The following is a 14057-nucleotide window of genomic DNA, read 5'->3' on the forward strand; positions in this document are numbered from 1 at the left end:
TTTATGATCGGTTCGGATGGAAAACCTTAAAGCCCACAAGAAGAACTTGAAATGTCGGACGGCCCAGAAACAGGCCAAAGCCTCCCTTTCAATGACGGAGTAGTTCCGTTCTGGGTTAGTTAGACTCCGGGATGCAAACGCAATGATTTTCTCCTATTTACCGTCTTTTTGTATGAGTGTTGCACCTAAGCCTTTATTAGAAGCATCCGTTGTAAGAATGTTTTTTTTAGATGCATCAAAAGTCCCTAATGCTGGGGAGGTTACCAATTCCCCTTTGAGGGATTTGACCACAGCATCATGTTCCTTGTTCCATTGAAAATCCTTGTTTTTCTTCATCAATTCCCTCATTGGCTCACACTTGGCTGCAAAGTTGTCCACGTATTTAGACATATACTCTAAAAGTCCTAAGAAGGACCTTAGCTCTTCTTTGTTCTTGGGACTAGGTGCTTCCATCACAGCTTGAATTAAACTGCCCTTCGGTCTGAACCCATCTTCAGTGATCTTGTGGCCTAAGTACTCCACTTCCTTTACCTTTATTTTACATTTCTCCTTCTTCACGGTCAAGCCGGCCTCCATGAGTCTGCTGAACACCTGTCTTGCGACCCCATCATGTTCTTCCTCCGTTTGTCCATACACGAGGATGTCGTCCTGGAAACACATGGTGTTCTTTATTCCTTCCAGTATTTTCTGCATCGATTTCTGGAAAACGGCTGCTGCAGACGCAAGGCCAAAGGGCATACGTTTGAACATGAAAGCTCCTACTGGGGTGATGAACGCCGTGAGGGGCCTTGATTCTGGATGGAGTTCCATTTGGTGATATGCCATGGAGAGATCGATCACACTGAAGTATTTAGCAGGACCCATGGTACTCAGCATCTCGTTGATTAACGGCAAGGGATGTCTCTCCACCCATATATTGTCGTTGAGACTGCGCAAATCCACACAGACGAATGCCCTCCCCACTGGCCTTGGCTGCGATGGCAATCGGAGCCAACCATTCAGTGCAGGTTACAGGTTGAATTATATCCAAATCACAAAGTTTGCGCAACTCCTCTTCTAGAGGTACCTTCATCTTTAGCGGTACAGGACGTAGTCTATGAACAACTGGTCTTGCGTTATGTTTCAACTTGATTCTATGTTGGAACATGTCTAAACATCCAAGCTCGTCCCTGAATAGTTGCCCAAATTCATCACAAATGTTTCCTCCCCCCTTGGACCTGTCAGTGAGTAAAACCTGCGATGCACTATTGGGATCTAGGATGATTCCCAGCTCTTTTTGGTGGACCCATCCCAGTAAGTTGGATTCTGATTCTACCACATACACTGGACCATAAGTCTCCCTGTCTTTAAAGCGCAGATGAACATTTTTCATGCCTACTAACGGTATTTTTCCCTTGTTATATCCTGTAGGAGAAATGTCAGGCATTTTTAACTGTTTTACTTCACAATTTCTCATGGACACAAAATCATCTTGGTTAAGTAAGGTGTAAGGCGAGCATGAATCTGCATACATTTCTACACATTGGCCATCAAGGAAGACATCACATTTAGGGTAAATAGCATTTACAGTACCATCCATATCTTTTACCTGCAAAATTATTTTCCCGCTTCTAGGTTCTATGCACTTTACTTCCCTGGCTGCATTTTTCTCCATACTCCTACCATCTATTCTAGTATGTTGTTCACCATCTCTACATACTCTGGCGAAGTGCCCTCTTCTATTACATTTTTTACACGTAACAAACCTGGCAGGGCACTGGTAAAAGGTTGCAAAATGGTTATTGCTGCCACACCTGTAACACTTGGGACCTTTCTGTTTTTGATCTCCTCTCACACCGTAATTTTCTTTGGACCTGACCTTACATACTTCATTACCATCTTCTTCCTCCTTTACAGAAGCTACTTCCTCCCCGTTGGTTTTCATCTCCTTAATACATCTAGCTGTGTGTTCTACAGATTTAGCTATCTCAATGGCTTCTCTTAACCCTGGGTTTTTAGCTAGCAACTTTTCCTGAATGCGTGGGTTATTGGTACACCTTACAAGTTGATCCCTTATAAGGGAATCAGTTAAATTTCCAAACTCGCACAGCTGTGTTAAACCCCACAATGCAGCAATGAAATTTTGCACAGATTCTTGCTTCCCCTGACATCTTTTGAAAAACTTATGGCGCTCCAACACTACATTAATCTTGTCCCCAAAATGTTCTTCTAATTTCACCATGGTTTGCTCATAAACATCTATCCCAGTTTCGTCCTCACCCTCCTGTTCTAGCATAGGAAGTGATTCGTATACTTTACGCCCTTGTCTACCTAGGTTGTGTAAAAGAATGTGTTTTTTCCTTTCTGGCTTGTACTTTTCACCACCCACAGCTATCAAATAAGATTCAAAAAGTTTCACCCACTCCTTCCAGCTGATTTCTGGTTCCCCTATCTCGTTCAAAAAGGGTGGGGGTTGGCTCATACTAGCTGCTGCCATGGTGGCTATTTACAAGGGGTAAAAACACACAATATTTTTGCTGACTTCCTAATAGGTGACAAGGGATAGACTAGGAGGACACTAATAGGTTTCTCTCAAAAGTAAACAAGTAGCTTAGAGACAATTAAAAATACATATGCATGTAAACTACTAATCAAAAGCGAAACTCTAGCAAGAAATACTGGCTTCCTTCTCCCTGATCGATGTGAGAATACCCAACTGTGTTATATACAGAGCCAGGAGGTCAGTTATTAAACATAAGATGTGCCCACAAAGCAACAGAACAAGGCATAAGGCAGCATTCCTTCACTATGAAGAGTTAATGTTTTGACTCCAAACAAAACAAGCATTAGAAATGCAATCGGGCTCGGATTTATTTGAGTTTGAGCTAATGGCATTGTAAATGCCAATGTATTGTTGCTATGTGTTATGGAGTGTGTTCATGTGGTGTGTACTGCCAGTGATTTCATTGTGAGTGTGAGAATATTGCACCGTTACTGCCTGTGTTGTCCTTCTTGTGAGTGTGAGAAGCTTGCACCTCTGCTGCCTGTGGTCTCCTTGTGAGTGTAAGAAGCTTGAACTGCTGCATGTAGAAATGCACTGTCATCGCTAACCTGTAGATATGCACTGTCATTGCTATCCTGTAGATATGCACTGTCATCGCTAGCTTGTACATATGCTGTCATCGCTAGCCTGTAGATATGCATTGGCTTCACTAGCCTGTAGATATGCACCGTCATCGCTAGCTTGTAGATATGCACTGTCATCGCTAGCCTGTAGATATGCATTGGCTTCACTAGCCTGTAGTTATGCACTGTCATCGCTAGCTTGTAGATATGCTCTGTCATCGCTAGCCTGTAGATATGCACTGTCATCGCTAGCCTGTAGAGATGCAGTGGCTTAAAAAGCCTGTAGATATGCACTGTCATCGCTAGCCTGTAGATAGATATGCATTGTCATTGCAAGACTGTAGTTATGCAATTTCATCGCTAGCCTGTAGATATGCACTGTCATCGCTAGCCTGTAGATATGCTCTGAGCTAGCATTTAGATATGCAGTGATCGCTAGCCTGTAGATATGCATTGGCTTCACTAGCCTGTAGATATGCACTGTCATCGCTGTCATTATTTCAGCCACTCTAGGGCATCACCTCTAGAATTCACTGCATTACAGCCACTGTAGTGCAACTCATTGTGGGTCACTCTCTTAGTGCTGCGCTGAGAAGCAGCGCTTGTTAAATCAATGCAGTAGTTCCACCCTTAGGAAGCACCTCATGTAAAGTGGTAGTGGAGAGTGGTAAGTGGTAGTGGAGAGTGGTAAGTGGTAGTGGAGAGTGGTAAGTGGTAGTGGAGAGTGGTAAGTGGTAGTGGAGAGTGGTAAGTGGTAGTGGAGAGTGGTAAGTGGTAGTGGAGAGTGGTAGTAGTGAGTGGTAGTGGAGAGTGTTAGTGCAGAGTGGAGAGTGGTAGTGGAGAGTGGTAGTGGAGAGTGGTAGTGGAGAGTGGTAGCGGAGAGTGGTAGCGGAGAGTGGTAGTGGAGAGTGGTAGTGGAGAGTGGTAGTGGAGAGTGGTAGTGGAGAGTGGTAGTGGAGAGTGGTAAGTGGTAGTGGAGAGTGGTAAGTGGAGAGTGGAGAGTGGTAGTGGAGAGTGGTAGTGGAGAGTGGTAGTGGAGAGTGGTAGTGGAGAGTGGTAGTGGAGAGTGGTAGTGGAGAGTGGTAGTGGAGAGTGGTAGTGGAGAGTGGTAGTGGAGAGTGGTAGTGGAGAGTGGTAGTGGAGAGTGGAGAGTGTTAGTGGAGAGTGGTAATGGAGAGTGGTAATGGAGAGTGTTAGTGGAGAGTGTTAGTGGAGAGTGTTAGTGGAGAGTGTTAGTGGAGAGTGTTAGTGGAGAGTGTTAGTGGAGAGTGTTAGTGGAGAGTGTTAGTGGAGAGTGTTAGTGGAGAGTGTTATTCTTTCTGATAATATGATTTTTTCAAACACAACGTTATTTATTTAGTCCATCCTCCTGTAAATAAAACATGTTTTTGAGAAGAAAGTGCTAAGTAACATAGTAAAAAAAACACCGAATAAATTCTGACCTGAAATAAAGAACAAAATAAACAATAGAGAAATACGCACATACACACCACGTACACACACACACCAATCACAAAAACCATCCGTGCATCCACATGAACTACACACACGCACTAAATGTACACTACTTCATATGCACAGCTACACAACACACTCAACCATTCACACACCAATCCAAACCGATTTCACGCCTATCTCTTTGTCTTTTGTCATGATAATGTTCTTTTCGCCTCACTTGCCATTACACAGTTCGGGTTGATTTGACCCGGTGTTTTTTATGTGACCCAATGTTTTGCTGCTTTTTGCGCGTTTCTTCGAATTCTACCCGTATTCATGTTCGAAAAACAGGACTGAGGTCACTGGGCAGACTGTTGTGTTTCAGTGACCCCTTGAAGCACAAACGAACCCCCGCCTTTGTCCGCCTTAAAGCTGGTTTCGAAGCGCTGCAAGCCAGGAGACGGTCTCGTGAGACTAGCATTAACAATGTATGTGGCAGCGCCCACAGCCATAGGGTCCTGGATCCGAATAACTGGCTTTAGGGAATTCGCCGTTAGTTGTATTCACAGGCCGGTGCCTCAACGGCTCACAGCGCCGAGAAAGAGTGGCAACAGCACTTGACAGATGTATGTGCTGTCTAAGGCGGGAGCAGTTTGAAATCTGGCTCAGCCTTTCATCATTCTGTGTGACATATCAATGGAAATTCCAAAACGCGTGCCCTGAGCTCCACTACTCTCATGTCCACAGTTCAAGTGTTTTCGTGTCTGTGCTTAAATGACGCCACCCCCCCTTTATTTTCCAGTTGTACTCGGAACCGTCTATGCTTCCGATGAACTTCCACTATGATGTGTGACCCTGGGCATATACGTACGGCCACCACGTCTGACATTAAAATAGTGCAGAGTTTGCATAGCGCTTACTAAGGCAGATTTCAGTGCTGTAATTAAAAGGTGCTATTTTCATCCCAAACAACTATAAATACAAACCGCTGCGCCTATTTTATGGAAGGCAGAGACGCTTGGTTCTACAATAGCAGAGAGAACGTGCAGCATGCTCTTTCACCCACTGAGCTATATTGTGACGGTGTTTGCTTTGTGAGGCCTCGTGCACACTGTGGTAGTCGGGTGGTTTGATGGGATTGACCACAGCGTTTGTTAATTCATGTGGTTCTGTTTTTAGGTGTATTATTTGCTGTGTGACTGTATTTGCTGATGAATGTTTTTGTTAAGGAGACGACTGCTTTCGACATAAGTTTTGGTAGGTTAGAATTTGGCCAGTCTTGCCTCGGCAGTAAATATTCTGTGCTTATTCTCATAAAGTGCACGCAGTGCTATGAAATTCCAGAAAAAAGCTTTGCACATGGGTGTGGGGGGTGGGGGGGGGGGGGGGTTGTGAGTATTTGCAAATGTGTTATGGTGGTCACAGAAACAGATTAGTGGTTAACCAAGAGCAGCTTTGGTTGGGTGATTGAAAGACTCCTTGTAGTCAGGTGATTGGCAGCAGGGTTATTGGAGAGCAAGTAATACTGGTTTCCTTAACAAAGGACACATTATGTTAAGCACAATGCTTTTGAATGTGCCTATTTTAAATTCGTCTTGTCTTTGTTGGTGCAAATTGCTTGACATTGCATTTTAGGAACGTACTTGCTTGTCTCGAAGTTCGTCTGTGAGTCAATTACGAAACGAAAAAAAAAACAAATATAGCTTGGAGTTGCAGTTCGGTTTACATTACCTGAACTTTGAAATAAGAGTTGCGTCTGGAAGCCCAGTCTGAACTGGAACAGTTTAGATCAGCAAGGGGTGTGTTCCATCATGGTGAGGATCCGAGTTTGTGATCCGGATGAGTGAGGCTGATGAAGCCCTTTCCCGGCCTGGCATGCAGCAGCTGCGCGCTGAGCGCTGCTGAATGGTGAACGCGCCCGGCCATCTGGATTCACTTACGGAGGCACCCTGACAGCTCCTAATTATAATTAATGTACTTCTTTGCGTGAGCACGAACGAAATATGCCCAAGATGGCGGAACAAAACTAAATTTACCCTATCACTTCAAGCCTATTAAAACGACAACACAACGAAGACGAATCACTGGCCAGATGACAGAACACGCTAAGGAATGTGTGGAATTTGTCTCGGCCAAAGCCCTAGGAGATACTTCTTTTTTTTCTTCTTTAACATTGGTTCTCGAAACTCCTCCCACTTTCAGTGGGGAGGAGTCCGAGCCCTAAAAAGGGGTGGAGGGACATACCATATGGGGAGATTAATTACAACACTCATCCCATGTTCATCACATCCCCTCCAGTAGTGACTCAGGTGGAATTTGTGCAGGGACTCAAAGCACTCTAAATCAGAACACTGCACTGATTTTTACGCGACTAGTTATGGGACCCCCCAGCTATTACTCCAGCAACCTCGCCACCGCCATATCCCGGGATAGTCCGCCCGCACTCAACATCATCATTTTTTCAAGGTGACAAAATTGTGGCAGAAATTTAATTCAGGCATGTGAATACAACAGTCCTGATAATGATCCCACTATACGCTGTAAGGGATCGAAACGCCATCGACCACATATATAGTTTCACACAGCCGACCAATGTGTCCTATCAGTGTGGTAACTATCGCGGATAGCTTGTTTATGTTCCCGCCTATTTGTTGCCTGAAAAACTATTTTGTTTAACCAATTTTTTTTGTTTGTGTGATTTCTGTTTAAATCAGATACAGGATTGTGTCCCTTTGTATTTTGTGTTTTCTATGTAAATTGGATGCAGGATTGTGTCCCACTGCAATTCTTTTTTCGCTCCATTACGATTATTTGCTGAATTTTTCTAATTGATTAAAATTGTGTCCGGCTGGACACCAATGAATATAGGACTCATTGAAGACTATATTTTATCTATATGTCCCTGTACTTCCTCTTAAGGACCATTGTTGCTATTGAAATTACTACCCATGGTCCTTAACTACCTGCTGGGTTCCCTTGTATCCCCTTAAGCCTGCTTTTTTTGTGTAGCTTCTTTTTAAAGAAGGCCCAGTTTGGCCTCCATCAAACCACAACTCTCTATTACCTTCACCTTAAAGAGCATCAAATCCGGTACCTCAGCATCGGAGTTCTTGACCTGAAGCACTAACACCTGATATTTAGCCGAACATTTCTGGTATTTCTCAATACCTGCCACTTTATCCATCAACCCCACTAACTTACTTTTGATGGCTCTCATTGCCTTGTCAATGCTGCCAATGCTCTCGGCCAGATCACTTGTCTACTCTGAGATCTCAAAAGGGCCTACTCCTGGCAGCATGTTCTGCTGCAGCCGCGGATCCAGCATCATGCTCGCCTTTATTCTTACCCAATGCAACCCTTGGCTGGAAAAAATGCTCTGCGTAAATGCCAGACCGCCAGGTCACCCAGGAGCAGTGCCACCATGAACATGAATGGTCAATGCAGGGCTCAAAAGGCAGATGTATGCCACCCAGCAGTCCAAGCCTCCTCAGCTATGTTTTCTCAGTCGGGACACGTGGTAGGAGCATAGGGTGCAGTATGTCCCTGCAGAGTTTCCTGATCTCAATCACTGGACGATTCCCAGGGCTCAAATAATCTTCCCCTTAAGAAATATCCATTCCCCCATCAGCTACCATTCATATCAACTTTGTCTGGTGCCAACCCAAATAAAGTTACAGCACCAGTGTTAATATCTCCACACATTTGGTAGTCCCTGCTCATGACCAGAGTCTTTGACAGCACTGGGTACGCTCGCCAGCCACTGCTTTCATGGAATTACCAACACAGAAGTGACTCTGCAGTCCATGGTTTGGGACACGCACCTCCTTCCCTAGGCTGAGGCTGGATAGCAGCAGGGCCTCTGATGTAACGGATGTTAGAGCGGTGACAGTCGTACCATTCAAGGGATAGGTCCACACTGCTCATTCCCTATGCTCTAAGGTACCGTCAGCAAACCGTGACAGACAAAAAGAGAGACTGATCAGAACCCCAGAATGGAGTTCCAAGAAGTGTTGCCATTTGTCAGACCCATCCCCTAGATACCATGTTTAAAATGTAACAGGTAGCATCTAAGCAAAAAGAGAACACGAGATTTAAAATTACATTAACTGCGGCTGTCTAGAGGATGCCTGTAGGCATACAAAACATACTTTGCTTTTATAAATTAAAGTAGCCTTCTTACAAAAGGGGCAGCTTTCACATTAACTTACTATACATTTCCCATGGTAATGGGTCAGGAGAAAAAGCGATTAGAAACTTCAGATTGAGTTCAAGCAGGCAATTAAGTGACATATTAAAGAGATATTTACAAAATGGTTAGTGAAGACAGAAGTTCTTAAAGGAATCCTCAATTAAAGGAGGTCATCTTAGTATGGCGAAATAGCTTAACTCTATATGGCTTTAGTCTATCAAACAGATTAAAATAGAGCAAACAGATAGGTACAAAGTAAAATGCTGTTCAACAGTGAAGAATACATTATGGGAAGGCATGTTGGTACATGACAGCACATAAGTGAGAAAAATAAGGAAAAAGGTGGGAAAGAGACAAAGAGAATCCCAGAATGGACTGAAGACAGATTGAGGTATGTGGTCGGTGAAGGGGGTTATGGAGGAGTTCAGCAGTCAGGGTTAAGGAAGACCGCACAGGACATAGTGTTGAGGCTGCGGGGAAAAGATTATTTTTGAGAAAGTTTGTTCAGGTGAGTACTAAGATGGAAACTAGCCTTGGAAGCCAAACTTGCAATATGGAGTACTTCTGGAAAATGGAAACCAACTAAAAGTTAGGATTGAAAGACAGTTTAATTGTTGCATAAAGGGACACAACTAGATTATGGTAGGAGCCAAATCTGGCAATCCCAAAAGGATAACTGACTAAGGGGAAATGAAGGTCTGCACAAACACAGAAAGGTATTTTAAACCTATATGTTACTTTACCAGTGTCAAACAGTGTCACAAACAGTGACTGGACAAAACACAGAACTCTCCCGAAACTGTGTTACCCACTTGAGTTATCTTAAGCTCTTATAATCCCCTTAAAATTGCTGGGCACACATTGATTTGTACAGGTATCTTAACCCTGTAAGATATTATAAATGCAGCCTGTTTGTGATCATTTAAGTAATATAGAACAACTTTACTATCACATATGGCCTTGTTGCCAATTTTTTTGCACATTTTTTAATAAATATATATGTTGACTGTCAGATTCTGCTTTTCAAGCTTTGCCCCTTCGTGACTGCACCCCCTTTCCTCTGACACACCTTGACCCCATCCTATGGATTCTCGGAGCAGGTTTTTTGCAATTTCAACAATAGGAGAAGGTTGAGCTATTGTCATATGGGTATTTTGTTTAAAGAACCTGGTATTTAACTACTTGGCAAATTACAAATTTGTAAGAGTAAACTTTAAAAATGCAAACCTTTTCAGAATTTCTTCTGGGGCAGATAGGGAACGTTATTGAAAACATAAAATATTGGTACATGCTTTCTTATATGTATTCTTTAAAAATTCAATAAAGTCACTTGAAGTCAAATAAATGTTCAAATATCTACCCCTAAACAATGTGGGTTTAATCTAAAAAAAAAAAAAATGACAAACGCCTATTACAAATATTTCTACGTTGCGAATGATATAATCACCCAGTTTTGTAACCAGCAAATAGAACAAGTGGGTTCTTTTTTTAATGTTTCTTTGATTTGGACACGATAAACTACAAATCTTACATTACTACACAGTGCTGAGAACTATAAAATAGTGGATACCAGCGTCGAATGATACACAGTATTTACGGAACACTTGCAAGTTTGCATCGGGCTATGTTATTATTGGTGTTTTGACCTGCGTTTTCTACACCCAGTACTAGTTACACTCGTGATTTGAATCAGTTGCTCTAGGTACAGACTCTCCAATACAAAAATCACAGCTCTCCATTAACCTTTTGAGTGCCAAGGACATGCTAGAGACGTACTCAGCACCAGGGATCAAGTGCTGTGGATGGCTTCAGCCCGTCCTGGCATCAGAGGCAGAAAATCACTCTGTTGCGAGTGCCAATATTGTGCTGCTTTTATTGTATGTTTCGGACTCAGGTCAGCTGCCACCTGGGAAAAACTACCAAGCAGAGTTATTTCTGTAAACTAGACACCTGGAGCAGTCCAACGTGGTGTGCCTCATGTGGATCCCATGACATGTTCTCACCCACAATGCCATGTAAATCTCAACCTTGCGCTGAAACAAACAAAAAAAACAAAACACATTTTCCTTGCATTTCTGTGACGTAAACTTCCAGAAACCACAGAGATCCACAAAATTCCTACCACCCAGCATTCTCCCACTCGGACCGATGAAAATGCTACCTCACTTGTGTGGCTGGGCCTACTGCCCATGATACAAAAGCCTCCAAAAAGTTATATGAAGAAATCAGCACTAGGGGGAGCTCTGGTGTTTGGGCTCAAACTCAGCGGCCACCCAGGGAACCCTACCAAATCCATACATTTTTGAAAACTACACATCCAGGGAAGTCTAAGGAGGTGTGCCCCGGGTGGATCCCGCAACACTTTATCACCCACAATGCTGTGTAGTTCTCAAACTTTGCTTAAAATTGCACATTTTCCTTGCATTTCTGTGACACAAACTTTTGAAATCCACAGGGATCCACAAAACTCCTACCACCCAGCATTCCCCCACTTGTCCCTTTAAAATAATATTCCACTTGTGTAACTGGGCCTTGTTCCCTCACAGCTACACATCAAACCAAGATCAATGAGAGCTGCCCCGTGGGACTCCCATTGATCTTGGTTTGATGCGTGCCTATTGCAGGCACTTGGCCGAGCAATACAAAGTACGGTATCATTTTATCTGAACAAGTGGGGAAACAATGGGTGTTAAGAATAATGTGGATTCCTGGTGATTCTGGAAATTTATGTCACAGAAATGCAAGAAAATGCACAATTTTAGTCTAAGGTTTGAGGTGTGCACGGCATTGTGGGTCAGAAAACTTTATTAGGATCTACACGAGGCACACCATCCTGGAGTCCCCTGGTTACCTGGGTTTCAGAAATGTCTGGCTCTGGTAGGTTTCACTTGGTGGCCGCTGAGCCCTGGCACAAAAAAAGCAGCTAACTCCATTGCCAAAGCAGGTCAGTTTTTTTATCAAGAAATATTGATGTCTCCATGTTATGTTTTGGGCCCTAGCCTGTCGCGTGCACTAGGCACACAATTGAGGTACCATTTTTATCAGGAGACTTAGGGGAATGCTAGGTGGTAGGAAACGTGTAGCTCTCTACAGATTCCAGAACGTTCCATCACACAAATGTGAGAAACATGTGCTTTTCAGTCAATGTTTGAGGTTTTCAAGGACTTCTGGGAAAGAAAACGTGGTGAGCGCGACACAAGCCACCCCACCCAGGATTCCCCTGGGTGCCTAGTTGTCAGAAATGTAAGGGTTTGCCAGGTTTCCCTAGGTGCCAGCTGAGCTAGGGTCCAAAATCCATAGCTACCCACATTGAAAAAAGCAGTGGCAAAGCAAATCAATCTCGCCGTTGGGAGACCTATTGACTTTTCCAATCAGGTGGGGGTGGCTACCAGGGGTAGTGAAGAAACAGAGATGAGGTGGATTGAAGGGGGGAGAAGACACAGGGAGCGGGTGGGGATTAGTAAAAGCAGCACATTTATAATGCCTCGCTGCTGTGTTTTTAAGCAGAATAAACCGACTCATGTGCAGCCACTCTGCTTTAAAAGTACTGGTGTTTGAGCTAGCTCTATAGTGTCAAGAGTTCCACTGTCCATTACAGGAACTGGCTGCCATGCAGCACCTGTTGAAGTAACAAGCCATGCTCAGAGAGTATGCGCAAGGTGCAGCATAGAGTAAAGGAGTGGAGTAATGTGTCAGAGTGGAGTGGTGTAGAGTGGAGTAAAGTGACATGGAGTGTCGTAGATTGCCACAGACTGGCGTGAAGCGACATTAAGTGAAATGGTGCAGAGTGCAGTGGTGTAGGGTGTAATATGCATGGTGTGGTAGCACAATGCCATTACAGACAACACATTTTCCATTGAAATGACCATGACATTTACACATACAGTTTTACTGATAAAACTATAAAGAGCGCAAATGATAGTGTGTGGAAACTGCATCAATGAGTGTACTGTTTTGTTTTAATGCTATTAGAATATTTGTTTCCACCACACTTATGAATTACAAATAAACGTGTTTAATTTGTCCTTTCCTAATTCTGAAATATTTGAACAGTTCATTTACCAACATTTAAACGTTGTTTTGTGCTTTAAGAAAAAAAAATACTACCGAGGGCCTGGCAAGATTAAGATTGTAACATAAATCATCTCGCAATGAAGTCAGAGAATGAAACGTAAACACCAAGCTCCCTTGATAGACAGAGCCTGATATTTGACCTCTTTCTTTGAACTAACGGGAAACGTGACAAGTTAGGAGCATAAAGTAAAGGCCTGTTTACAGAAAGCGAGGACTCGTGGAAGAATACGAGGAGAGATGGTGGACAAGCTTTGATCCACAGGATGGATGAAGACTTGCTGGACGGCCTAAAACAAAATAATAGCAGCACATAGAAAGTCAGAAAACACGATTTATAATCCACAAAGCCAATTGTAAGTAATGGGCGGAAGACATTCCCAGATAAACTTTCAGGATGCCCACAACAAGTTTTTTCTCAATCAGAACGGTATATTTCTAACTAAAAAGGGTTTCATTTCTAGAGGAGAAAAAAAGTAGCAGCAAAAGGGTTAAATAAACGTCTTCTCCCCAGCAGCACTCGCAACCATGGGGACTCACATGTTTTTCAGAATGCCAGACATCCACAGTTTCAGTGAATCGAAGTTTTCTACGTACATCTTCAACTGATCTCGATTTCCTCCGATTAATATGAAGCTAGCGAGCTGTTAACTCAAAAGTGCTTTTAGATGTCATGCGCGAAGATGGAAGAAACACAAATTCTCGCGAGATAAAGGGGAGGCAACTTCACCCGGTTGAGTGCACGCTAATATTTAAGAGCAGCACCAATGTTTAAGAAAGGGAGAGAGACACTGTAAACATCGGGAAATGGACGGGGTTGAGACAGAGAAAGGAACAGGACCCGCCGAGATGAAAGACTTGCCAGCTACAGAATTGGACACAGAAGAAGGACTACAGTGACAGACTTTCGCCGAAATAGAAGAAAGACAATGACCTGTGATGTTCTATAGCTGTGGCCGTAAATCTCTCTCTCTCTCTCTCTACGTAGGATGCTTGCCCAGCGGTGAGGGCACACGTCGGGGAGCGAGTGCGGTCGGCATACACAAAGTGTACTTTGTCACCTGCCCGTTTGCCATAAATTGAGGAATATATTTAAAAGGATAGCGATTATTGGGCCCGCACATACGGTTCACATTCAACCCAGATCGAACACCCCAGTAGATGCGAGCGAGCTCAAGATTGCGCCTAACGTGCTGCTTGTTTTGGGTAGTGTTGCAAGTTTTTCCCCACAACTTTCAAGCCCAAAACCAACCAA

At 43.5% G+C, this 14057-nt stretch overlaps 1 protein-coding gene across 2 annotated transcripts in view; it reads right to left on the reverse strand.

The window, feature by feature from the left end:
• Nucleotides 1–13740, reverse strand: part of LOC144772856 (uncharacterized) — a 148474-nt gene extending 134734 nt beyond the window's left edge. For both annotated transcript variants that reach the window (XM_078657492.1, XM_078657491.1), the window contains exon 1: nucleotides 13343–13740. In XM_078657492.1, coding sequence (XP_078513618.1) covers nucleotides 13343–13401 — 59 coding nt within the window. In that variant the 5' untranslated portion in view covers nucleotides 13402–13740. The remainder of the gene's footprint in view (nucleotides 1–13342) is intronic.
• Between the last annotated feature and the right edge of the window lie 317 nt (nucleotides 13741–14057).

The sequence above is a fragment of the Lissotriton helveticus genome, chromosome 8 (genome assembly GCF_964261635.1).
Source record: "Lissotriton helveticus chromosome 8, aLisHel1.1, whole genome shotgun sequence".
Lineage (NCBI taxonomy): Eukaryota > Metazoa > Chordata > Amphibia > Caudata > Salamandridae > Lissotriton > Lissotriton helveticus.